The 26,461-nt window shown below is 47.6% G+C and overlaps 1 protein-coding gene across 1 annotated transcript; it reads left to right on the top strand.

The window, feature by feature from the left end:
* On the top strand, positions 1-26,333 carry VCP (valosin containing protein). The gene is made up of 17 exons (XM_056847993.1): positions 1-17; positions 5,383-5,494; positions 6,661-6,833; positions 7,496-7,638; positions 10,880-11,010; positions 11,473-11,604; positions 11,886-11,988; positions 13,629-13,762; positions 14,900-15,035; positions 16,085-16,197; positions 17,078-17,242; positions 17,354-17,476; positions 18,681-18,893; positions 22,450-22,758; positions 24,813-24,968; positions 25,075-25,229; positions 25,936-26,333. Exons 1-17 carry the CDS (start codon positions 1-3, stop codon positions 26,039-26,041), a joined length of 2,421 nt encoding a protein of 806 aa, XP_056703971.1. The 3' UTR covers positions 26,042-26,333.
* Positions 26,334-26,461: the final 128 nt, after the last annotated feature.

Here is a 26,461-nt window from a genome sequence, read left to right as displayed (position 1 = left end):
ATGGCCTCGGGAAGCGAGTGAGTCGCCGGCCTCAGGGGAGACGCGCCTCAGGGGCCCCGCCGCGGCGGTTGCTGGGTCACGCCCCTCCCCCCTCCGCAAATTGGGCCCCTTCGCCCCCCCCCGCCGGCTCTTTCGCCACCCCCCCCCGCGCGGCCTGTCAGGGGAGGGGAGGGGGCTCCGGTCTCCCCCCTTCTTTTCCGAGCGCGGCCGCCGGGGGTGGGGTGGGGTGGTTGGAGGGAGCTGGGGGCCCGGCGAGCTCGGTGTGTGTGTGGCGGCCGGCCCTGGTATCTCCCCCCGCCGTGACTCGGCAGATCCCGAGCAGGAAGCGAGCCGGGCGAGGATCCTCCCAGGCCCGACCGGGCCTGGGAGGATCCTCGCCCGGCTCGCTTCCTGCTCGGGATCTGCCGAGTCACGGCGGGGGGAGAAGGCCTCGCCGCCGCCCGCCCGCCCGCCTGCCTGGCCGAGGGAGGGAGGGGGGCACGCGGCCAGGGCCCGGCACCGGCACGATGGCGGTGCGGCCTGCGAAGCCGGCGGGCCCTGTTTCGCTCGGGGGCTCAGCCGGGCCTGCTGGGCCCACCAAGCCCCCTTCCTCGGCTCCTACGGACTTACAGGCCTTTTCGAAGGGGCCCTTGGTATTTTTATCTCCTGCGGTCTGGCCCCAGCTGGCAACTGCCCTGAGGTCAGAGGGAGCCTTTTCCAGCAAACGACTGTATTTTATAGGTTAACCTATTTTATATTATTAACCTATTAACCTATTTTATAGGTTCCTGGAGGTCCGTCCTCCCCCCCCCCCCCGCTCGGTGTGTGTGTGTGTGTTCTTTTCCTCGTGTTCTGTTTTTCCTCCCCCCTCTTATCCACTAGTCCAGCAGCACCTCACACACCGACAAGATCCCCGGGGGAGGGGGGGTGTCGGAGCTTCCGAGATCCAGAGATCCCTTCGTCAGAGCTTTGACCCTCGAAAGCGTTTATAACCCCCCCCCCCAAAAAAAATCTCGTCGCCCTGACCTGGATGGCCCAGGCTAGCCTGATCTCCTCAGCTCTCAGAAGCTAAGCAGGGTGGGTCCTGGTTAGTATTTGGATGGGAGACCACCAAGGAAGTCCAGGGTTGTTGTGCAGAGGAAGGCACTGGCAAACCACCTCTGTTAGTCTCTTGCCTTGAAAACCCCCCAAAAAGGGGTCGCCATAAGTCGGCTGCGACTTGACGGCATTTTACACACACACACACACAATCTCGTCGGTCTCTGTGGCTCCCCTGGACTCCCAGGATTCTCCCTTGAAGCTGCCTTATACTGAGTCAGACCCTTGAGGGTCCATCAGAGTCTATATTGTCTATTCAGACCGGCAGCGGCTCTCCAGGGTCTCAGGCAGGGGTCTTTCACATCACTTTCTTGCCTGGTCCCTTTTACCTGGGGATGCCGGGGATTGAACCTGGGACCTTCCGCGTGCCAAATAGAGGCTCTGTCACTGAGCCACGGCCCCTCCCCCGGCTACAGAGCCACACAGCCCCACTCTGAAACTGAAACTCTCCTCTCATCATGGCATTGAGTCGGCCCGCGTCTGCACGACTCTTGATGAAATCCATAAATGTGGGGTAAATCCAAGCATTGCTGTTGTCACCAGGAGGTCTCCTTTTGCTGATGATTGGGTCCATTTCTTTTATGTGGTTTCAGCTCATGATTGAGCTGCTGACATTGCTGATCCTTGTGGGATTGGTATTTGCATCAGAATATTAAAACTCACATTGGGCATCTCTCACTGCTGTTCAGTAAAACTGTGTCTGTCCTATTGCACCTGCTCCACTTAGGAAAACAGGTCCTGCCTTATGGGAGTAAATTGCCACTGAGCAAATTAAATGTTAGTTGCTAATGAACTTGGGCTCAGAGTGTAATGTCAGCAGCAGCCATCTTGTGTGAAATATTGTGAGAATATTTCATAGGCTAATTGCAGTAATAACTCAGCACTGTACAGTAAACCCTGATCTTAGAAAACTTTAGAGTTGGTTTTTTGGTTGTTTTTATATATATATATATATATATATGCCAACTTCACTACCACTTAAGGAAGAATTAAACCAACTTACGTTCACCTTCCCTTCCCCACAACAGACATCCTGTGAGGTAGGTAGGACTGAGAGATGGTGACTTGCCCAAGGTCGCCCAGCTGGCTTCATGTGTAGGAGTGGGGAAACCAACCCAGTTTGCCAGATTAGCATCCACCACTCATATGGAGGGGTGGAGAATCAAACCCAGTTTTCGAGATCAGAGACCACCGCTCCAAACCACCACTCTTGACCATGCTGGCTCTTTAGAGAAGAACTCTAAACCAAGATCACATAAGGATACTTCTTGCATCATATGAAACTTAAGCTTTTTATAATGTTTCTTAAACCTCACTGGTTGGTATTTATTTCATTTTTATCCCGCCTTTCTCCCCAGTGAGTACCCAAACTGAGTTAACATGATTTTCCTGTCCTCTGTTTTATCATCGTAACTACTCTGATATCTAGGTTAGGCAGAGAGTGTGTGAGTGGTCACCCATCAAGCTTCCATGGCAGGGTGGGGATTCAAACTTGGGTCTCGCAGATCCTAATTTGACCCTCTAACCACTACACTGGTATGAAAAAGTACTGGTTGTCTTTGAAGAAAAGAAGAAAAATGGTGTTTTAAAGCTACAGGCATAGAAGGCTTTAAAAGGGTACTAGATAAATGTATGGGAAGTAGGTCTCTTAGTGGCTATTAGCCATGGTGACCTCCGTGGTTAGAGGCAGTAAACCTCTGAATGTCCGGGCTAGAATACCAGAATCTGGAGCTGGTCTGCTCCCTGTTGTTGGACCTCTAGAAGAACTGGTTGGCCTCTGTGTGAAACTGGATGGACCACTGGTCTGATCCATCAAGGCTCTTCTTAGGTACATACATTGTTAACTAAAATTTTACCATTCTTAGACTTTTCATTACAGTTGCACTTGCAAACAAAGTTTTAAATAAGAATGGGATCGCTTTTGGGAGTGCCTGGAATTTCAAGAACCACCCTTCTTTAAAAATTAGCAAGGGTTGCTGATAAGGGAAGCAAATTGACCTGAGAAAGGTAGGCTTGGGGGAAGTGTTAGAAGACCTTTCTCTCCCTCACTCCCCATCCCTAGAATCTCACACAGACTTAGTTCAGCTCCAGTCACAATGCTTTTTATGCCTCATGAGTTTTGCTTGTATTTTCTTGAGGCCTGCTATCTAAACCCAGTTCTGTTTTCTGGGATAGGAGGCTGTCAGCCTGCTTGAATGTGAAGATGTTACAATGACACACACCAACATTGCTGTACTGCAGTTTGTTAGTGGTGGTGGAGGTGGAAAGTGCCATCAAGTCACAGCTGAGTTATGGTGACCCCTTAGGGTTTTCAAGGCAAGAGACATACAGAGGTGGTTTGCCATTGCCTGCCTCTGCATAGCAACCCTAGACTTCTCATCCAAATGCTAACAGGGCTGACCCTGCTTAGCTTCTGAGATCTGATGAGATTGGGCTAGCCTGGGCAATACAAGTCAGGCCAAAGTTAGTGATTGGGTTCAAAGAGATGCATGTGCCTCTGACACGGAAGTAGGTGCTGTGTATTTACTGGGAGGAATGGCTTATTTGCATCCTTGAGATCAATCTATTGCTTTACTGAATTGTGTGTCTCTGGGAATGCCCTGATCTCGATCAGCCATGCAGGTAATGGGATCTCCAACCTCTCATTCTCAAGTCTCATTTTCTTTTGTCCTGGTCTTTGCGAATAACAATCAGAAGAGAAGCAAACTCCTCTCTGAACATTGTTGCCTAAAGAATTCCTGAAGGTTCCCACACATTCATACCCAAGGCCAATGGCTTCTTTCTCCTGTCATCTGAATGTTCTTCCTCCTGTCATCTGAATGTTCTTCCTCCTTCTGACTTTTCAGTTCTTGGATGACATGGGAGACGCCGGCCTTGTTACTTGGAGAGCACAGGTGTCATTTCTTGGGCTACTGTCTTCTATTTTTAATGCATTTACTGTAGCCTGAAAGGAGTTTCGCCTGAGTAGCTGCAAGGCATGTCTCCTGTTTTCTCTTACCTGCTCACAGATAGAACTACAGTGAGGTATCTTCTGGAGCAGGGCTGTGTGCCCCAACGTGTTAACTTTTATTTGGTTTACTTACTTACTTATTTATTATATTTATATCTCGCCCTTCCCCCACCTAGGCAGGGCTCAGGGCAACTTGCAACATAAAATAAGCACAGATTCAACCATTCATAAATAAATAACAATGATAAGATATAATTTGATAAATAAATAACAGATCTAGACAAATCTAAAAACCAATGCAGAAGTTATAGTGCCTAAAAATTTTCACAACATCCCCCTATACATAAAATTATGGATTTAAAACTGACAACATATATGGGTTAACCTATCATTCTCTTCCTGGCAACTTGCTATGTCTAGTCTCCTTGGAGCAGCTATTCAGTTGACAAAGATACGTAAATGCAAGGGGCCCTCTTCGTTCTGAAGAAGAAGAGTTGGTTTTTATATGCCGACTTTCTCTACCACTTAAGGCAGAATCAAACTGGCTTACAATCACCTTCCCTTCCCCTTCCACAACAGACACCCTGTGAGTTAGGTGGGGCTGAGAGAACTCTTAATAGAACTCTTTAAACTCACTTTGCACAGTACTTTCAGAGCAATCACAAGGGGGGGAGGAAAGGGGATAGGAGCTGTGGTGACCCCCTTGCTGACGTTAGTGCCCCTGGCGCTGGCTAAACTGGCACAAATGTCAGCGCGGGGCCACTTACACTGGCTCTGGGGAGCAGCACAAGGCTTGAGTGCTGGAGCAGCATTGCCAGCAGCATTTTCCCAGTGCAGGGGCTCATGCTGGTGCTGAAGGAGATATTCCTTGGGGCGGACCTGACTTTAGTCAGCTCCCTAAGCCATTTTGCCCTTGGAACACCCCCCCCCCTTTTTGCAGGCATCAACTTGCGCTTGCAAAATTGCTGGTGCAGCCCCAAGAAACCCTATGGAGCGGTTTCACAGGGTTTTCTACAAAATAGCCTTTTTGGCTTGCTGCTCCTGACAGCAAGGTGCTCAAGGAGGTGGCGCAGCTGCTTCATCCCCGGATGCTCCCTAAACACCTCCCCCCACTCAGGATTGCGCTGTTAGTGTGTGTTAGATAGAGACGGCCCTATTAAGCCTCATAGTTGTACAGTGGCAAGCTGTGTACAGGACTTTATCTCAAGATCCTGTGAGCTGCTCTTTGTTGAATGCCTCTTTTGCTTTGTATAGGAATGCTGTAATTGCCTTTCAAACAGGTTAGCTTAAGAGAGCCATACAGGGTGTGGCTCTGTGTCTCCTAGACTCCCAACAATTCTTTTCTCTTCTCGCAGTTCCAAAGCTGATGACTTATCAACTGCCATTCTGAAGCAGAAGAACAGGCCCAATCGGTTAATTGTTGATGAAGCAATTAACGAGGACAACAGTGTTGTGTCACTGTCCCAGGTATGTTCCGGATAACAGTAAAGAGCTACATAGCCAATATTTGCAATTTGTTGGTCCCTTTTACATTGAAAATTGTCATTGTGCTCCAATACAAGGGGCTGTGTCTGGTATCTCTCCAGAATAACAGCCTGGTCACTTTGTGACCCAGGATGCTAGACTAGATGGACCACTGATCTGATCTAGCAGGACTGCTCTTGTTTTTGTGAGGAACTAGGTGCTATACTAGTAGCACACTCAGGTCTCAGGATGACATAGAATGGTTGCAGTGAAGGATTCTATCTTAATATCTACTGGTAGCTGGGCTGTAGCAGGGATCTTAACTTTCGTGGCTCGTTCAAGGTAGCCCATGTCAAGATGTAGTACTCCTTAGATTGGGGCTGGAAGAGGTTAGAAGGCTATTAAGTCTTACAACCTTGTCTCGAAGTAGGATTCTCTGTACATGAGGCCCCGCACATGAGCTCATGCAACCTGATCGTGTGCATGTTGACTCAAAAGCAAGAGCCTGTCCGAAGAAAGCGTGTGTGGGTTTGTAGCCTGACCACAATTTGAGAGAATCGGTGAACCCCCACTGTATTTGCAACGGCCAAAGAAAACCCTCTTCCAGGTGCCTGCCTGAACCTCTGCTACGTATGTTTTAATTTGTTAGATACCCCAGCGGCCCTTATGTGCAGAAAGGCAGGGTGTAATTTTGTAAAATAAATAAGTCTGGTTCCCAGAGGAATGCCTCTTGGGCTAACCTCCAGGTGAGCCTCTCCCTGAGAACAAGCCCTACTGAATTCTTACTCCTTCGCATTGTGGTTTGAGGCCGTCTGGTGTTCGGTATAACAGCTCCTCTGCATTTGACCAAATTTGGGAATAACATCAACATGCTTTTGCCCCCCTTCCCAAAGTCACCAAAAATACTAAGTAAAAACAGGCACCTTTTCAAACTAGGATATCTTATTTAGTCTCTCTCAAGACCTGGTTCTGAGTATACATTATCTTGTATTCCTTGTCCTTCTCTAGGTTTGTTTTTATCTTGATTCTCCCCCCCCCCTTTTTTTTTTTTTAAACTGGTGCATTGCTAGCTGCTGGTCAGTATTCAGATGGGCAGGATTTGAAGCATTGGCTACCTGGGAAACTCGGGGTGTGTTGGATACCTGCTTTCACACGGTTGTTTTTCACAGGCCAAAATGGATGAACTGCAGCTGTTCCGGGGAGACACAGTCCTGCTGAAAGGGAAGAAGAGGAGAGAGGCAGTGTGTATCGTCCTGTCCGATGACACCTGCTCCGATGAAAAGATCCGCATGAACCGGGTCGTGCGCAACAACCTGAGGGTGCGCCTTGGAGATGTGATCAGGTGAGGGCTACATGTCCAAAATGTCTCGTTAATTTGACCAGTAAACACAATAGCAGATTTTTGGGAGAAGCATTTGTCTTGTATTGAGTAGGGCTCATACTTTCGGGAGAGTTTAGACTGTATGATATTCCTTTTTTTTGCTGTACGATATTGTTACAGCCTTTGGTTTGGGCTTAGGTTCAAAAATGTTGATAAATTTAATGAGTTATTTATTATTAAGAAAAGGGTATTGATTTGCCCCAGTTTATGTGTAGAATAAAATCTCTGGGCAAAACAGAGGAGGTGGTCTCCCAAAGCATCTGCATCTTACTGGGAGAGAGGGAGTGTAGCGTAGGACTCCTGAAGCAAGGGATACTCTGGCTGTCATCTGTTAGGCAGCTAATAGCAAATGCTGTGATATAAATCACCCAAGATTCGGCTAGTAATATGAGGCGCTTTTCTGCAGTAGCCCTGTTTCGCTCCTGTCTTTGAGGCTTAGAAGGAGTAGTCAGTCTGGGTGGCCATGGTGTAGCATAGGGAGTTCTGCAATAAGAGACTGGGTGGTATGTTTGCCCTGCTTTCTTCATCAAGGCCTGGAAGTTAGATGTGGCTTTAGCTGCCAAGCACTGGAGAGGAACTTTCCCAACAGTGCCTGGGTCACAGGGAACTCTCTTGCTTTTCAGCATCCAGCCTTGTCCAGATGTCAAGTACGGCAAACGCATCCATGTGCTGCCCATTGATGATACAGTGGAAGGGATCACAGGGAACCTGTTTGAGGTCTATCTGAAGCCGTACTTCTTGGAAGCATACAGACCAATCCGAAAAGGTAAAGGCGCCAAAACAAGCAGGTGGCTGTGGATCAAAGCCACAGAATCTCCCCTTGTATTGCTAGTGGACTCTGGTTCCTTTGGCTAAGGGCACTTACCAGACAAAGAAAAAAGAAACCCTTTGGCTTCCTGGCATCTGTGATGAGCTGTGGTCGTGCTGGTCACTAGACTAGTCATCACTATTGGGAGCGGGTACCAGGAGGTTGCGTTTATTGCTTGTTTTGCTTTTTGCTGTACGTGAGAGTAGGCCTGCTGGATCACACAAATGGTCCATCGAGTTCAGCATCCTGTTTCCATCAGTGTTCCTGAGAGGCCCACAAGCACTGCCTGAATACAACAGCCGTCACCTGCTGACACCTCTCTAGTATCTGATCATCAGGGGCAACCTGTCTCTGATCCCAGAGGCCCGCTTTGACTAGAATGGCTAATGCCAGAAAGAGACCTTCTTCACCCCCGTAACTCTGTCCAGCTTCCTTTTAAATCCATCTCAATTCACAGCTCTTGCCACATCTTGTCAGCTGCACATTTTGCGCAGTAGTTCTTCCTTTGGTCTGTCTTGAATAGAGATATAAAATCTCTGGAAAGCTTGAAGCCATAGGAAAAAAACTGGTCCCCAACTAGAGATGTAAAATTTCCAGACATTTTTTAAGCCATGGGAGGGAAAAGGTTTTTTTCCAGGGTGTTTTTTTTTGGGGGGGGGGACACAGAAATTTGGGGGAAATTTTAAATATATGCAGTACTTATTGTTAAACCAAAACTTATTTTACTGCTTTTAACATAAAATGCATCATAAATAACTTAGCATATAAAATTGCAACATTTGACATATTTATGGGATTTAAAAGTTATGAATGCCTTAGTTTTCTGTAAGCAAAACTAAATATACTCAGTGGTTCAGAGGAAACTGCAAGCTGGTGCATCTATGTTATCTTAGCACGTGTACCTTAATTTTTGCTATGTGGTTAGAGAGACTTCAGTCCTAAATGGAACTTTCCGTTTTCCTCTGAGGCATTGGTGCAGTTTCTGCCTCTCCTTCTGGTTTTTTCTTCCCCTAGCAAGGTAGGGCAATAAAATCCTTGTTACCTAATCTGTGGGTAAATTTGTCACAATAGTTTGAGAGAGTGGTGAAAATCAGGTCAAAAGGACAACAGAAGGCATGCAGCAGTGGAAAAGCAATGAGAGCCCTGCGAAGATGAGGAATCCTTCTAGGTGCAGAAATGCATCTTGGATTTAAGAGCTCTCTGTGTCTACGGCATGGCCATCTTGTCTTTAAAAGCTTTTCCCTTTCTAAAAGAAAATATTTCATGGTAGTTTTTTCAATACTCCCCAATATTTCCGATTTATCCATTGGAAAAGACCTTGGGGAAAAACTGGACATTATTCCCCTCCCCCTCAATTCATTTTTCCCCAGGCCTTCACATCTCGACCCACCCCGGGAAAACAGAAATTTGGAGAGAAAAATTATATATATGCAATATTAAAATTAAACTATTTTCATTGATTGAAAAGCATCCATTGTTTATAATTTAATTAGTGTGTAAGGCTGTACTATTTGGCACATTTAAGGAATTTATTAAAAGTACAAATATCTTCATTTCCTATGAGAAAAATTGCCAGAATACCCAGTACTTGAGAAACAGCTGCAAACTGCTGCACCCTATGCTACCATAGCACATTTGTCTTTAATTTTTGCTATCTGAGAGGTAGGAAAAAATACAGGTTGAAGGTAGAGAACAAATTATGTGGTAAAACAAAGAAAAGTGTATTATTTGGACAGAGACTTTCTCATAGAGTCATAGTAGGTAGGACTGCCAGCATGTTTGGCTATTAAAAAAGGTAAAGGTCCCCTGTGCAAGCACCGGGTCATTCCTGACCCATGGGGCGACGTCACATCCCGACGTTTCCTAGGCAGACTTTGTTTGCGGGGTGGTTTGCCAGTGCCTTCCCCAGTCATCTTCCGTTTACCCCCAGCAAGCTGGGAACTCATTTGACTGGCCTCGTAAGGATGGAAGGCTGAGTCAACCTTGAGCCGGCTACCTGAAACCAACTTCCGTTGGGATCAAACTCAGGTCACGAACAGAGTTAGGACTGCAATACTGCAGCTTACCACTCTGTGCCACAGGGCTCCTTTGGCTATTAAGCTAAACTTTATAATATTTAAAATATTAAACTCTTTATGAACGAATGAATGAATTTATTTACAGCAGTAGCCAGCACAACTCATCCAATTACAACCTGCTAAACTCTTTAATAATGTGTGGTTATTAAACACATTATATAATATTAATCATTACTGAAGTTATTTACATTTAAACCAACAAACCTTGGAAATATTGTATACATCTACAGTATAAGAGTGGTGTTTTTTTTTTTTTTTGCAGTGCTCACCAAAAGTTCCTAATTTTTCTGGTGGGAAAATTGAAAACCCTCCTCAGACTTTGTCATGCTGTACAATGAGTAAAATGCTTTGTAAGACAAAGTTCTTCTCACTCCAAAAGAGAAAATATTTTGTGGGAGGTTGTTTTCAGTAATCCCCAAAATGCCACAATTTTTCCTTTGGACAAAGTCCTCAGACATTTTCATGCTGTAAGTTCTGAGTCTTTGCCTTAAGAAGCATTTCATTTATTCTAAAGGAGAAAATAGTTTTTTTCAGTGTTCTCCCAAATTTTCCAGTTTTTCTGTAGACCTCTGTCATGGCATGCGTCAGTCTTTTTTGATGACCAGAACTGGACATAGCATTCCAAACGTTTGGATGCACCAAAGACAAAAAAAGGATACTCCTGTATGCTTGCTGGGGGTAAAGGGAAGATGACTGGGGAAGGCACTGGCAAACCACCCCGTAAACAAAGTCTGCCTAGGAAACGTCGAGATGTGACGTCACCCCATGGGTCAGGAATGACCCGTTGCTTGCTCAGGGGACCTTTACCTGTAAGGGTAGTCTTATGCTGAGCCCTTTCCCTCGTGGTTCCTAGCATGGAATTTTTACTTGTTCCCCTTTGCAGCATTATCAGCTTCCTTTCGCTTATGGCTGTAACATTGGCAGTTCCTTTGCCCTCTGGGGAATTCCCTGGGCTGCCTGTGTTGCTGGCTGTATGTTGCACCATGATTTGTATAGTTCTGAGCATGTCAGGCAGCCTGTAGCCATCCCCTAGTCCTGGAGATTGCTGTGTAACCCCAGAGAGCTCTTTAGGAGTTGGGAGGGGGTTGTCTTCTCCCTTATTAAACCGCTGATAATTTTAGGTGACATCTTCCTGGTGCGTGGAGGGATGCGCGCTGTGGAGTTCAAAGTGGTGGAGACCGACCCCAGCCCTTACTGCATAGTAGCTCCAGACACTGTCATTCATTGCGAGGGAGAGCCGATCAAACGTGAGGTGAGTGGAGGAGGCTAGATTTCTCTGTTTTGGGGTCAGCCATAAAGAGATGTGTGGATGGCAGAATATTCTTCAGGTTGGCAGGAGCTTGAAGCCTCTTTGAGATGGAAAACAGAGCCTCTGGCCATCTCAGCCGCCTACCAGGTTCTCAGCCGCGATGGGAATTTCTCCTCTACAGCACCAAGTCTGTATAGCTTTGGTGGGGAAGTGGACGGGATTGTAGAGTGAGAAGATGTGGCCTTTGGATGCCTCAGTTTATCGTGGGTGCTGGGGCAGATGACTCTCGCTGTTGCTGATAGCCAGTGGCTGTTTCTTCCTTTCCAGAGAGGGACCTTGTCAGTTCTGAATGAGAGGGAAATGCTCGGTAGGCTGGAGGGAAAGGCATGCTTGGAACGGGGGGGGGGGGGTCATCCAGGTTGATGACTGAACCCACCCATGCACTCGTTGTCTGTTCCCTCGCAGGATGAAGAGGAGTCCCTGAATGAAGTGGGCTATGATGATATTGGCGGCTGTCGCAAGCAGCTGGCTCAGATTAAAGAGATGGTGGAGCTTCCCCTCAGGCACCCCGCTCTCTTCAAGGCCATTGGCGTGAAGGTAGGCATCTCACCCGGGAGAGCCAGCTAGGCCAGAAACCCGTTTGCTGATCCTTCCGAGGACTGGAATTGTGTTCCCCATTGGTGGAAGATGTGCCCCAAATACAGCAAGTGGTTCTCTTGTAAGCACTAGCTCTATGTGCCATGTGGGATTTGCTGCACAGGAGCCAGCAGTGTGGACTGCCCTGTGGTGCTGGTCAGATAAGGGCTCCAGGAACCCTGGCTGGGCATCCGTGCTGATACCTGATCTAGATGCCAAACCAGTAACTTGTGTTTCTCCAGCCTCCCCGTGGGATCCTGCTGTACGGTCCGCCAGGTACAGGGAAGACCCTGATTGCTCGAGCAGTTGCTAATGAGACTGGGGCGTTCTTCTTCCTCATTAATGGTGAGTTCCGGGTGGGTGGAAGTTTTCTGTGGAGTGTTTGACCGGCATGTGTGGTTCAGGTTAGCAGAAGGCAGCTCAGTAGGTGGTGTCTGACCAACACATCCATTTATCATGTGCTTGTGAAAAGTTGCTTGTGAGACCAGGCTCCAAATGTTCAGTTTTCAGTGAGGAATACTATCCTTGCTAAAGCTCCATATAAGGTTTTGTCTTTTTAAACTGGGTGGAGTCAAGCCTGATCGTACGTTTCTGTTATGTTGTTCTGGGCAGTGTTTGGCATAGCTGAAGAACGTGCAGTTCCTAGGAAGCTTGCAATGGAAAGCTCCCTTTCTTTTAGCATGTATGAGATGGTTCATGAGCAAAGGAAGAGCGCCCTTGCTGCATTGCCTCTCCTCTGGGGAACTGGTTTAGTTTCACCTTGCTTTGATGTTGCTTTCAAAGGTGGTTTTATAAAATCCTAGATGAAGCCTTGGACTGGCGATTGCCAAAAAGGGTTGCATTGGCTTTTCAGCCTGGCAGCTGACTAGCTGTTGTCTCTTCAGTTGTGTTTCTGCGTCCCTGCCCTCCCTCAGGGAAGCAGTTTTGCCCTTCTCTTGGGCATCTGCTTGCTCATGAAATGCTTTTCCCTGCTCCATTGTCTGTAGAGAGACCATCTCCTTGGGAACCTCGATTACTGTAAGGTGCTTAAAGAGAGCATTCAGATCTGTGCATTGCAGACAGTCGCAGGTGATGAGAGGATGATCAGTCTTTTCTGTTGAATCTTCTGTGTTAAGTCAAAAGCTAATGCAATCTTGGAGTGTGTCAACAGAGGCATAACATCCAAATTTCAAGATGTCAATAGTTCCGCTGTACGCAGCATTGGTCAGGCCACACCTAGAGTATTGTGTGCAGGTCTGGAGGCCTCACTTCAAAAAGTATGTGGACAGAACGGAGCGGGTGCAGAGGAGAGCGACTTGGATTATCAGGGACCTGGAGACTAAGCCTTATGAGGAAAGACTTAGGAATATTCAGTCTGGAGAAGAGGGGGTTGAGGGGGGACATGATTGCTCTCTTGAGGTATTTGAAGGGCTGTCACTTAGAGGAGGGCAAGGAGCTGTTGCTGTTGGCAGCAGAGGAGAGGACTCACAAGAATGCGTATGAATTGCGGGCGGAAAGGTACTGGTTGGATATTAGGAAAAAGTGTTTTACAATAAGAGTTGTTGGACGGTGGAATCATCTACCTAGGGAGGTGGTGAGCTCCCCCTCACTGGCAGTCTTTAAGTAGAGGCTGGACAAGCACTTGTCAGGGATGCTCTAGGCTGATCCTGCATTAATCTGGGGGTTGGACTAGAAGGCCTGATTGGCCCCTTCCCACTCTATGATTTAAAAATAATTTTATTAGATCCTTCTCCTTTTGAGTTGTAACTGATTCAGCCGATCTGCAGGAACTCAATAAAAATGTTTTCAGGATTTTTTTTGGGGGGGGGGGCAGATCCAAGGAGATGCAGCACAGAGAGGCGTTACCAGACTGACACGGCTGTGTCAGTGAGGCTTTAGGAATGTTTTTCTTGGCAGTGCTGCTTCCACTTCCTAGAAAAAGTGAGGCCACATTTATTGTTAGTTACTTGCTTCTTCCCACCTGAACGTGGTGTGGTTTCCCACAGGTCCCGAAATCATGAGCAAGCTGGCGGGTGAGTCTGAGAGCAACCTGCGAAAGGCCTTCGAGGAAGCTGAGAAGAACGCTCCTGCCATCATCTTCATCGATGAGTTGGATGCCATTGCTCCAAAGAGAGAGAAGGTGAGCGTTCTCCCGGCTTGTGGGGACTGCAGCTGTGGAGAGAGCAGCACCATCAGTCAGGGCTAGTGAAAAACTGCATATCAGAATCATAAGCCAAGTCGGGTTGTTTTTTTTAGTAAGTAGAAATAGCTCAGGTTACAGCAAAAAAAGTTTGTTTTTTAACCTCGTAAAATCAGGGTGATTCCCCAGTAGGCAACATCAGCGTAAATTTTCAAATTGCCAGTAATTGTTTGCCTAGTCGTCTCTGCCTATCTAGTCCATCTTTATCCCATCCTTCCTCCAAGGAGCTCAGGGTGGTGCCTGTGCTTTCATTTTATCCTGTCACATGAAGCTGCCATCTACAGATTTTGTAACTCAATCAAAAAACAGCACGCGGCTTAACTTTTATCAAACACAAAGTGTATTGTGCCAAAGAATTCAAAACAGCAGTATCAAAGAGCATGAAAAACAACTACCTATCTAACTAATTACATGCAACCTGACAAACTTAGATACATTATCTACAGATTTTGAGCCCTGGTTTGTCAGTCAGCAGTCTGACAGGCAGCACTTCTCCAGGGTCTCCGGTGGAGTCTTTCTCATCATTTACTGCCTGAGGCCTTTAACTGGAGGTGCTGGGGATTAATCCCGGGACCTTCTGGACACGAAGTAGATGCTCTGCTGCTGAACCATGGCCAGCCCTCTCACAACACTGAGGAATGTCTGGCTCAAGACCACCCAGTGAGCTTTATTGTCAAGTTGGGGTTTCAACCCAGGTTTCCCAGATCCTAGTCTGCCACTACACTGCTGGCTGGTGTACTTGATAGAGCCAAATCCTGCAGCCTGGGCCTGTTGCGTGGGTGACTTCACTATGCAGTGAACCTTTGGAGTAAGGAGGAAAGTTGTGCACCAACCCAAACACATCCTGGACTAAAGGTCAGCCCACACCTTGCCCCAGCCTGGCTTGTCTGCTGTTCTTTTCTGCGCTGAAGTCCAGCCCCGGATCCCTGATCTAACCTGAAATGACTCTTTTGTCTTCCCTTTCTTCCACTTCTGAATGTTAAGATTATTTCTTGTGGTTTCATGAGGCCCGCCCCAGCCATGTGTCTTTTGCCCTTGCCTAGAAAATCTTTGCACCATTGTATGTTCTTTCCACAGACGCATGGCGAGGTAGAGCGGCGCATTGTGTCTCAGTTGTTGACGCTGATGGATGGCCTGAAACAGCGAGCGCATGTGATTGTAATGGCTGCCACTAACAGACCGAACAGCATTGATCCAGCGCTACGGCGATTTGGTAATTGGCCTTGCTCTGGGGAGATGGTTGATATGTGCTGGGCTGATCTTTAGCTAGCTTTTCTTCCTACTCACAGCATTCTTTGAGTGACTTAGTCATGCAGATCTGCTGTAAGACACAAAGCCTGCAGGCAGAGGGGGCAGCCTCTTGTCCAAGTATTTGTTGTCCACAGAATGGAAGGGAAGATGGAGGCACACAGAGAGCACTGAGGCCTCTAGTCACTGTCTGTGGCTTGGCAATTGGGCCAGCAGCGCAAAAGGAGGAAAAACTAACCACTGACAATGAAAAATGTATCAAAAGTCTATAATGTTACATCGGAGAAATATATACACCAAGGTACGGGAAAATCCAATGGCTACTCTCAAGAAAACATAAATAAAAGGATGATGTCACTAAAAGGCAGCCCCGAAGTCAGCTGCCTCCTTGCACTGAGTGAGCCTGTTGGAGAGAAACTGGGGTCTTCTGTCTTCATTCGGTTGGTGCCTAAGATGTGCAAGACAGAAAGATGAACATGTAATATTTGAAGAAAAGAATAACATTAATCTGAAGAAGATAGCTTGAAACATCTTGCTGGCAGCCATAATATGTGTTCTTCATTAAGCTTTCAGCTTTTTGGTATGTGGCTGACTTTCCGTGATGTCATTCTCTCATTTGTTTTTTCTTGCAAGTAGTCAGTGGATTTTTTGTATCTTGGTGCATATATTTCTTCTGTGTAATTGTATGTTTTCTGAATAGACTTGAGCTATCCTTTCAGCATTGGTTACTTCTTGCCTTTAGAATAATAAGCATATAATCGATGAGCAATATTTTCCACTTTTATTAAATCACATTAGAAGAATGGACCCTACACATGAGATGGGCAGTGAGTAACATACCATTCGTCTGTAACTTGTTTGATTGGGTCTTGATACCTGTGTGTGTTGATTTCCCTTGACCTATAGAGTGGGTTTGAGAGCCTAGATAAATAGGTGTGAATGTTTGGGGTAGGGCTTCCTTTCCTGTATGTACGAACAGAACTGACTTGCTGCATTTGCCTTGGTGTCCCACAGGTCGCTTTGACAGGGAGGTGGATATTGGCATTCCTGACGCTACTGGTCGCCTGGAGATCTTGCAGATCCACACCAAGAACATGAAGTTGGCTGATGATGTAGATCTAGAGCAGGTGAGAAAATGCCCTTTGTGTCAAAATAAGAATTACCTCAAGCAGGAGGTCAGCTTGATGCAGGGAACACCTGTCTCAAGGTAACACCTTCTTCACCAAGAGTGAGGCTTGGGACAGATTTGCCCGAAGATGGCAGAGTGCGGAACGTCAGAACTGTGCATTTGGCTCTTTCAGTGTGACAGTTTATACCCACATACTCTGCCCTGGTATAGATTACATTGGAATTAAGGGCATACCTGTATGTAGATTGTCTTGTCCAGTTTTCTGAAGGGATTCATGTAAAGATGCGCCCACTGCCCAAGAAAATTAATAGCTCTTCACAATTACAACATCTCTGGAAGAACCACATTCTTTCCTTCACTCTGTTCTGCCGTAAGGTATTCAGTGGTGGGAGGAAGAGGTCAGACCTTACTACTGATGCTGATAGGTGAGAACATAGAGCTGTGTGATGCAGCTGCAGTCCTTAGGAAGGGGGGACTTGTGTAATATATTACTGCCGGAAACATACTAAGCACTTCTAAGTACAATAGCCAGAGTGGTGTCGTGTTTAGGAGCAGTGGACTCTAATCTAGAGAAGCAGCTTTGATTCCCTGCTCCTCCACTTGAAGCCAGCTGGGTGACCTTGGGCTAGTCACAGTTCTCTTAGAGCTCTCTCAGCCTCACCTGCCTCACAAAGTGTCTGTTGTGGGGAGAAGAGGGAAAGGAGATTGTAAGCCGGTTTGATTCTCCTTAAAAGGTAGAGAAAATTGATGTATAAAAACCAACTCCTCTTCTTCAATTAGGGGGTGTGTGTTTCAGGCAGAGCAGTCAGGCTCCTCTTTTCCCACGGAAGAAAGGCTTGGTGCGCTTGCTTATCCTTGTCTTGGCTGTGTTGCTTCAGGTGGCCAATGAGACTCATGGCCACGTTGGTGCAGATTTGGCTGCCCTGTGCTCGGAGGCAGCCCTGCAGGCCATCCGGAAGAAGATGGACCTCATTGACCTGGAGGATGAGACCATCGATGCTGAAGTGATGAACTCGCTGGCTGTGACCATGGATGACTTCAGGGTAAGCCAGATGCATCTGGGTTCTTCTTTGTTTGCATGGAGGGTTGCATTGAGAGAACATGTGCCTTGAATGTCGAGGGGGGCTCTCTCCCTTTTTTCTTGCCAATTCCAGTGGGCCCTGAGCCAGAGCAACCCCTCAGCTTTACGTGAGACTGTTGTGGAGGTGCCACAGGTGACCTGGCAGGACATTGGAGGCTTAGAAGACGTCAAGCGAGAACTCCAGGAGCTTGTACAGGTGAGGGCTGCTGGTGCCAGCGCGAGCGGAGTTGATGGCCTGTTGTAAAAATCAGGAGCAGGTTTTAGTTTTGCAAGCCTCCTGATAAGGGCAGCTGTTACTGTGAACGTTGATTACTTTATGAATGACTTCGACACAAGAAGCTTAGAGTGCAATGTTTATTGAATTCTTCCCATTCTGTTCATGCAGTGATTTCTGGAGCCCCCTGATTTCCTGTTGCCTATTTGCCTCCCCACTTCCTGGCCCCTTCCACTCCCTTCTCAAGGGTCTTTCTGTTTGCCTTCTTTCAGCTTATTCATGCTCCTCCTTTTTTACTTTTTCTCACATTTTGCTTTCTCTTCTTCCCCCTGTAAATAAGCTTAACAAAGACACTTTTGAATCAGGTGTTCTGTATTTAAAGTGATCCCAAGGCAGACATTTTGGAGTGGCGCCTGCTGCCCCCAGGCTCAGCAAAGTTGGGACCCTCAGCGTTGGCGGGTGGTTATAAATGGACTCTAGTGTGGCAGAAGCTGTCAGGAGAACTGGATAGCCAAATCTCTCTAAGCTTGATTGTGGAGGTGTGGAATGGCAGGGAGGAGGTTTGTGACATTCTTGGCAGCTTCGTGTTTCTCGTTTCAGTCTGTTAAAATGCCTGCCAAATCTACAATCTTAGTCAGTTTGTCGTGTAACCTGTAGGCTTGGTTTGATTCCTTTCCCAGCAAAAATAGCTGTCTGCTTAGTCAATTTGTAGAAGCTGTGAGGCTGGCAAGTCCTGGGGGTAGTGCCCTAATGACAGGCTTCAAAATGATGGGCATCAATAGGTGGAATTGTCTGTGCATAGAACATTTTTTCCAGCCGCAGGGTTGTTTTTATGGCTTTTGTGTCCATGGTATGTGTTTGCATTTGGCATGGAATTTCTTAGGTGCTACTTCATTATTAGATCCTTTCCCCACCTGACAGGCCCCTTGCCATGGTGGCTATCTTGGGGCCGAGAGCAACCATGGCTTCCGCTGAAGGAGAGGTATAAGAAACATGGTACTGATAGGGGAAGAGGTCTTCCTTTGGCCAGGTGCTGTGCCCCTCTGTCCCTCTGTCCTCAAGCTTTACTTGCTGCCAAGTAGTCCCAAGCCCATCTCAGTTGGGCACAGTCCTGGTTGACGAGGATCTCTCTTGAAGCAGGAAAGCAGCTTAGAAATATAAGTAAATGAACTCCTTCTTTCCTCAGTATCCAGTAGAGCATCCTGACAAATTCCTCAAGTTTGGCATGACTCCCTCCAAAGGGGTGCTGTTCTATGGGCCTCCTGGCTGCGGGAAGACGCTGCTAGCCAAAGCCATTGCCAATGAATGCCAGGCCAACTTCATCTCTATCAAGGGCCCAGAGCTGCTGACTATGTGGTTTGGAGAGTCAGAAGCCAACGTGCGCGAGATTTTTGACAAGGTACGTTTCAATATGCTACCTCTTGACTTTCCTGGGGAGCTGCTCCTTGCAGCAGAATTCTAGTGCTAAATCAGACTAGGTGACTTCTGTGGATGGGTCTCAGTTTCCACTGGCAGCATGTTCCTAATTGGAATCTCAGAAGCGTGCCACACTGGTGGCATCAGCAATATTCATCAGCAATATTGAGACTGCTAATCACAGAGAGTCTGTTTGGTGATTTATAGAGAATTGCAGTATCTATAGACCAGTGCATGGATTGGCCAGCTTTCCATTTCCTCAAGCTATCTGTGCCCTTGTTGTTCAGACTGCTCCTGTTCAGCTGTTGCAGGTACTGACCTGGCTAACCGCCATCGTTGTGTGTTCCCTCCCCCAGCTCCGTATGCTTTAGAGCCAAGATTAAATATTATGTTTTGGCTTGAGTGGCAAGCGTGCCTTTTTAGCGACAGAGCCAGTCGCAGTGAAGAACACCCAGGATGACGCCTCTTAACCAGGCACAAGGGTACTTCAGCAGCTTCAACACTTGGCTAGGAAATGCTGCTGAGGGTATCCAGAGACAGTAAGCAGGTCCTCTGACAAGCAGGAGTGGGAAGAAACGCTGTTGGCCTGTAGCCAGAATGGTTTGACCAGCTGAAGGTGGCAGTACGTGAAGGCCAATTTCACTTCTGTTGCATGATCAGTGTGGCAGTTTTATTGTCATCCCTTTCCCCAATGACCCTCAGCATGGGATTGTCTTTCACCACTACCACGCACTTTCATAGAGCAATCTGCTACAACCCCAGGATCTTCCCTGGTCAGTCACTGCTATTTGAAGCCCTGTTACAGTATATCACTTTTTCTTTTCTTTTGGCTGCCATGGAGTCACTGCTGTGACTTATGCTGACCCCTGTAGGGTTTTCAAGGCAAGAGGCGTTCAGAGGTGGTTTGTCGTTGGCTGCCTCTGCGTAGCAACCCTTTACCTCCTTGGTAGTCTCCCATCCAAGTACTTTCCAGGGCCTGACCCTGCTTAGCTTCCAAGATCTGATGAGATCAGGCTCGCCTGGGCTGTTCCGGTCAGAACATAATATGGCACAAATACTTGTAAAAGTGTTTGATTTTTGCTGATCTGCTACCAATTGCACTTTTGAGTTGGTTCTGCTATCGTTTTCAGTGTCATGGAATATAAAGCCAGATCACTGCCCTGCCTGTCCGTGAGCAGAGGCGGGGAGCTCCCTCCCTCGTGTCTCAGATTGTGCTGTTGTGGGTGATCTTTGGGCCTGTTTGGTTTCCTTTAGACTTGTAGAGATGGATGCTGCCCTCTTGTGGCTATTAAATCTACAAATACCTTAAATTACATCTGATAAGTATATGCAGAGGGATGTATGCCAGGGAGTGGGAGAAGATGCCTGATTCAAACAGCAGAACCTCTTTTATCCTCTTGGGGCAGTTTTAATGCTGGTATTTATTTAGTCCTTATATCCCTCAAACATTAGATTTACGCTGCTCAAGATCAATGGATCAAGAAGCTTCTAAGGGGTAAAGGAAAGGTTAAAGGATATTTGTTTATTTACATTATTTATCATCTGCCTTTCATGTTGAGACTCAGGATGGATAAAGAAATCAGAAAAGTTTTGTTGAGTCCTGGCACCTTCACAATTCTCTTTTGAGTTGCTCAAGCAGGGGAAAGCAGTTGTTCCACTTATCAGATGGGGAAGTGTGTGCAGTTCCAGCTCTTTCTTAAAATATTCCTGCTTTTCCACCCGAAGGGACACAAAGTAGATTACAGCAAAATCATGCATAGTTTTAGGGATTGGCTGTCATCAATATGTGGATGATACACAGCTGTGTATGTCCTGATCCAGATATTCTGGTGATGCAGCCGAGGTCCTAAATGGCTGCCTGGCTGCTGTGGTTAAATAGCTAAGAGCGAAAAAATTCAAACTAACTCATGGAAAGGCAGAGGTCATGCTGCTTGGGAAGTTGGAGATCTGGAAGGACATGATGGCTCCCCACTTTTGATGGGGTTCAGCTGACCCTTGCCGACTCAGTTAAGAGCCTCAGGGTTATGCTGGACCCAGCATTATTGCTGGAGAAACAGGTTAATGCAGTGGCAAAAATAGGCTTTCTTCCAACTCAGCCTAGCTTGAAAAATGGTCCCTTGCCTTGATACGGCTGGTCTGGCCACTTGGATCCATGCCATGGTACATCGAGACTAGACTACTGCAATGCGCTGTGCATTGGTCTCCCCTCAGAATTGATTCAGAAACTTTAGTTGGTGCAGAATGCCGTCACTCAGCTATTATCGGGAGCTAGATGGAGCATGCATGTTACTCCCATTCTGCAGTCACTTCACTGGCTGCCCATCAGTTACTGGGCTCAATTTAAGGTATTAGCTATGACGTTGGACCCTCGTATCTCTGAGAATGTCTCTCCCCCTGTGCTCCACCATAACAGCTTTGCTCATCTGACCAGGGTCTTCTGCAGGTGCCAACCTGCAAATGGGCAAAATCAACCAGTGCCCGTACATGTGCCTTCTCTGTTTTGGCCCCTACCTAGTGGAACGGTCTGCCTGAGGAGGTCAGAAGGCTCCCACTCGCCTGGCTTTCCACAAACTGTGCAAAACTTAATTATTCAGGAGGGCTTTTCTACTCGGGCAATAGGGTAGCACTGCACAAAATGATTCACAAAGTTACTTGCACAGATTATTGGGGGCTGTGGTCTATAGTTGGATCCTATACAATTTTGCATCATTTAATGTGTCATTTTAGCATTTATGCTTCGGTTCAGTTCTGTTTTTTAGGCTTCTGGTTGGTCCTGCATCCCAAATCCTATCCCATTGTTTATTGAATGTCCCATCCTATTGATTGTATTGACTAGCTCTGTGCAATCTATCTTGAGTCCCAGTGAGAAAGGCAGACTATAAATAATGTAAATAAGTAAATAAATATAATCATGTGCAATAGGAAAAAATACAATTGAAGTAAAACAAAATAAGTAGAATATATCTTGGGCCAGTCCTGGATCTAATGCGCAAATCATCTAAGGCCACAGAGTCTGTGCCTCTGGCCATATGTCAGGTTGATACCTGGAGACAGGAAGAGCACCCAAGAGCTCAGCTTCAGATGTTAGTCGCTGGCAGGAAGGTTTCTTCCAGTCTGCCCTTCCTGCTTACAGAGCCTCTGGCCGTGGCCTAACTTTATACCTGGAGACACTTCTTAGTTTCTTCAAATCTGCGTGGCGTGTCCTTTAGACTTGTCCGCTGTATGGGGACTTTTCACTCTGCTGCATTGAAGGCAAGTACCATCTATCGCCTTAGCGCTGGTGAGTGTAGGGAGTTAGCTGAGTGGTCTGGTAGAGGATAAAGCAGCCTGCCCACCTGGCCTGCAGACGTTCCCTGGGTGAGAGCTGCATGGAATCTTTAACCCTGTAGAAGACTCGGTGTGATGAAGTAGCCCTCCTGTGTCAGGGACTCCCCCAAAAGAGCTTGTCCGTGTGGCCAGAAATGCCAGCAGCCACTTAGCATCCCTGCGGAAGGCTCCCTGATTGTGAGTCCTAAGCTGTCCTTCCTCCCCCTGCACAGGCCCGCCAAGCAGCCCCCTGTGTGCTGTTCTTTGATGAGCTGGACTCCATTGCCAAGGCCCGCGGTGGGAACATCGGAGATGGCGGCGGTGCCGCAGACAGAGTCATCAACCAGATCCTGACAGAGATGGACGGCATGTCGACCAAGAAGAATGTCTTCATCATTGGTGCCACCAACCGGCCGGACATCATCGACCCCGCCATCCTGCGGCCTGGACGCCTCGACCAGCTGATCTACATTCCCCTGCCAGATGAGAAATCCCGCGTGGCCATCCTCAAGGCCAACCTGCGGAAATCACCTGTAGCAAAGGCAAGTTTGCGCTGACAGGGATGCGTGTATTGTTTCTGGGGAAAGCCAGTGGGTGTTCAGATGAAAGGGGCAGCAGCTATGTTTAGAGGAGAGCTGGCTCCGAGTCAGCTGTAGCTTGCAGGCCAGACTTTTGCCACAAGGAAACTTCACTGGGCCCCTAGAGGCCCTGTCCGTGTTTGACATGAGACGAAAAGAAAATTGCCCAGTTTGGGTTGTTGGGAGGAGCGTTCTTTCTTCTGCTAGAGTGCCTCGTTTGCCTTCATCTGCAGTGCTTTGCTGTGCAGGAACACCCTCCACAACTGGGAAAATGTTTACTTCCAGTTGGTGTTAACTGAAATGTAAACATTTCTGAAAGTTTAAGGCCATGGAGAAAAACGTGGGCTTTTTTTTTGTTTCAGAAAACAATAGAAATTAGGGCGGGCTTAACGACCTGAGTTCGATCCCGACGGAAGTCGGTTTCAGGTAGCCGGCTCAAGGTTGACTCTGGCCCTCCATCCTTCCGAGGTCGGTGAAATGAGTACCCAGCTTACTGGGGGTAAAGGGAAGATGACTGGGGAAGGCAATGGCAAACCACCCCGCAAACAAAGTCTGCCTTGGAAACGTCGGGATGTGACGTCACCCCATGGGTCAGGAATGACCCGGTGCTTGCACAGGGGACCTTTACCTTTTTAAAATATATGTGGTACTCATTAGCTCTTAAAAAAATGTACTGTTTGGCATATTCTATTTAAAAGTGTAAATGCCGTGGTTTTCTACAAGGAAAGTAGGCCCAAGTGCAAATTGCTGCACTCTCCGCTACCTTAGCATATGTGTCTCAGTGTAGTGTAGGTAGGAAAATAAAAACTGGAAATAGAGAACAAAACCTTGTAGTACAGTTGTAGAATGAGCAGCATATTTCGCTTTAGAGTTAAACTGTACAAGAAGCTTCTTTTCTCTTCCCCCTGCCCCAAGCAGCAAGTGAGGGAGTGGGAGGGCTCCCAGCTGGTCCTTTAAACTGTCAAGGGGGTAGACCTGGCCTCCAGAGCTCAGAGTCCACTCTTCCCATTGGAAATAATGGCCCTTGGACATTGAAAGCTCCATTTCACTATGGACAAGCTGTGGATGAAAAGCTTCTCAGCCTGATTCTGGATATTTCTGATACTTACCAGGAGAAAAATATCAGTATTGGAAAATATCAGGAAAGCCTTTGACAGTATCAAATATTGTTGATCTGATATAAGCATTATCAAGCATTGTACTGGGTTATTAATATCCGGCTGCACACCCCTGAAGGGCATTCCACACAATCTGAAAGAGAAAACCTCTCATAGGAGTTTTTCTGATGTTACTGAAATTTCTGGTTTTTCTGTTTTGAAAAGTTGTCTGGGGGAGGGGGAGAGAAGACAATGCTTTCCCCCAAATTTTACACACACACTCACTCATTCACACTGTCTGCTAACTTCATTCTACATCCTAATCATACTTGAGGAGGTTAGTGAATATAACAAAATTTGGCTCTGGTTCCTGGAAGGGGAAAATAGACTTACTGCCATGTAAAATGCCAAAGGTGGTCCTCCTGGTGGCTCTCTTCCCCCCCCCCCCATACTCAAGGCCAGTGACCCCTTAGCTGGAGCAGAGTTGAGTGCTGTTCATGCAAGGAGACAGAAAAGGTCTTCGGGCACTCTGGAGGCTGAAGCGCCCGTTTCGTGTGGAGTGGCTTCAGTTGAGTGGACAAGCTTAGAACCAGATGAACTTTGCCTTGTAATGGGGCCCCAGAGGGGGAGCTCCTGGGCCCTGCCCTCCCTTGTGCTTTCTTTCACTGGCTCTGCAGCCCTTCCCCGCCGCTGTCACAAACCAAAGGCCGAGCAGACTGCTGAGTGAGGAGCCTGCCTAAATGCTCACCATGCAACTACTTGAACTTGTTGCTGGTTGGTCAGCTGGCCTGCTGATCTCTCAGATTGTTGGTGACCTACAGGAAGGCTGTGCCTCTTAGTGCTATCACAGGAGAGCTTAATCTTGCTTGTTCTGTTGGCTGAGAAAGGATGTGTGATGCGGAGCCTCCCTTGTTTACTCAGGATGTGGATTTGGATTTCCTGGCTAAAATGACCAATGGCTTCTCGGGAGCCGACCTCACAGAGATTTGCCAGCGAGCCTGCAAGTTGGCCATCCGGGAGGCGATTGAGAGCGAGATCAAGCGGGAACGAGAGAGGCAGACCAACCCTTCGGCCATGGTGAGTGTCTGTGTGCAGCAGGTAGACTGGACCAGTGGGGATTTGGTCATGTGGCTTGGGGCTGCGGTGGTACCTAGTGGTGAGAGCTGTGATTTTGCTGGTCTAGGAAGTGGAAGAGGATGACCCAGTGCCTGAGATCCGGCGTGATCACTTTGAGGAGGCCATGCGCTTTGCCCGACGCTCAGTCAGCGACAACGATATCCGCAAATACGAGATGTTTGCACAGACTCTACAGCAGAGCCGGGGCTTCGGCAGCTTCAGGTAACCAGGGAGGCCTGCCAGGCAGCTCTGAGGACCTCTTCCCAGGGGGCTCTTTCTGTCCTGGCTGCAGCTATTCTCCAACAAACACCTGCCATCATTGTGAGCTTGTGGAGAAGTGTCATGGAAATCTGAACTCATGGTGCTTTGCTGCCTTGCACAACTGCGGTCTGTCAGGCACTGGGCAGAGGCAGAGTGTTCCTTGTCCCACAATCTTATAGTGGACAACAAAATGGACAGAGCAGGGAGGGTTGGCTAGGGATTGACACTGAGTGACAGGGGCAGACTGCAGAGTGGTGACATTTTTGTGCCAGGATGCCACATTGGGTGGCAGTCCTCCCTCTGCTTCCAATATCTCCTTGCTCTTTTTTTCGCCAGTGCTGAGCACTGCTGGTGCCCTGCTCTCACCTAGGTCTCCTTCAGGCTGCACATATTCTCTTTTTTATGGCTCCTTGCCCTCATAAGAGGGTGGGAAGCTTGTATAGGGGGTGAGGATGGGAGCCAGTTTACCCTCCCCGGGTTTTGTACCTGCCCCTTCAAAGTGACGGCTGTAACAGGGTGAGAAATGGGGGGGGGGGGGCTAGGAGGCACTTCTTCAGTTGAGGACCTCCTGTGTTGCATTCTTCACCCCGCACTCTTTACCATGGAATTGTGCTGATGCTCACTGATGATCTCTAATTGCCCCTCTTCTCTTCGCTGCTCCTTGCAGATTCCCATCAGGTAACCAAGGTGGTGCTGGGCCAAGCCAAGGCACAGGAGGCAGCGGCGGTGGGAACGTTTACAGTGAAGACAACGACGACGATCTCTATGGTTAAAGTGCTGCCCCGGTGGACCAAACTCCAAACAGGCCACGTTGTACAGGGCAATTCCAGTGGTCGGTGGACTCCCGGCTTCTTCATTCCTCGGTCAGACCCATGTAGCTGCACGTCAGGCTCTGTCTGCTGCACATACAAGGCAGTTGGTTGGTTGGTTTGGAAGGCAGAGAGGCAGTTAATGAGGAAGGGAACTGACTCAACTTCTGGGAAATTTCTGTTCTAGTTTATGGCAGAATCAGCAGCTTTAGCAACGGGTACAACAGTAGCCTGTAAAAAATAATTTAAAAACCCATAAAAATAAAAAAAAATCCCATAACTTCAAGATGGTCTCACCTTCCTTCCTTATAGCTCCTTTTCAGCAGATGCTCTTGTTCCTCCTGGCCTTTGGCAAACTGGCCTTCTGCACTTGCTGCAAACACT

Source organism: Euleptes europaea, chromosome 4, assembly GCF_029931775.1.
Source record: "Euleptes europaea isolate rEulEur1 chromosome 4, rEulEur1.hap1, whole genome shotgun sequence".
In the NCBI taxonomy this organism is placed as follows: domain Eukaryota; kingdom Metazoa; phylum Chordata; class Lepidosauria; order Squamata; family Sphaerodactylidae; genus Euleptes; species Euleptes europaea.
Note: the sequence above shows the minus strand (reverse complement) of the source record. Positions and strands in the feature narration are given on the sequence as shown.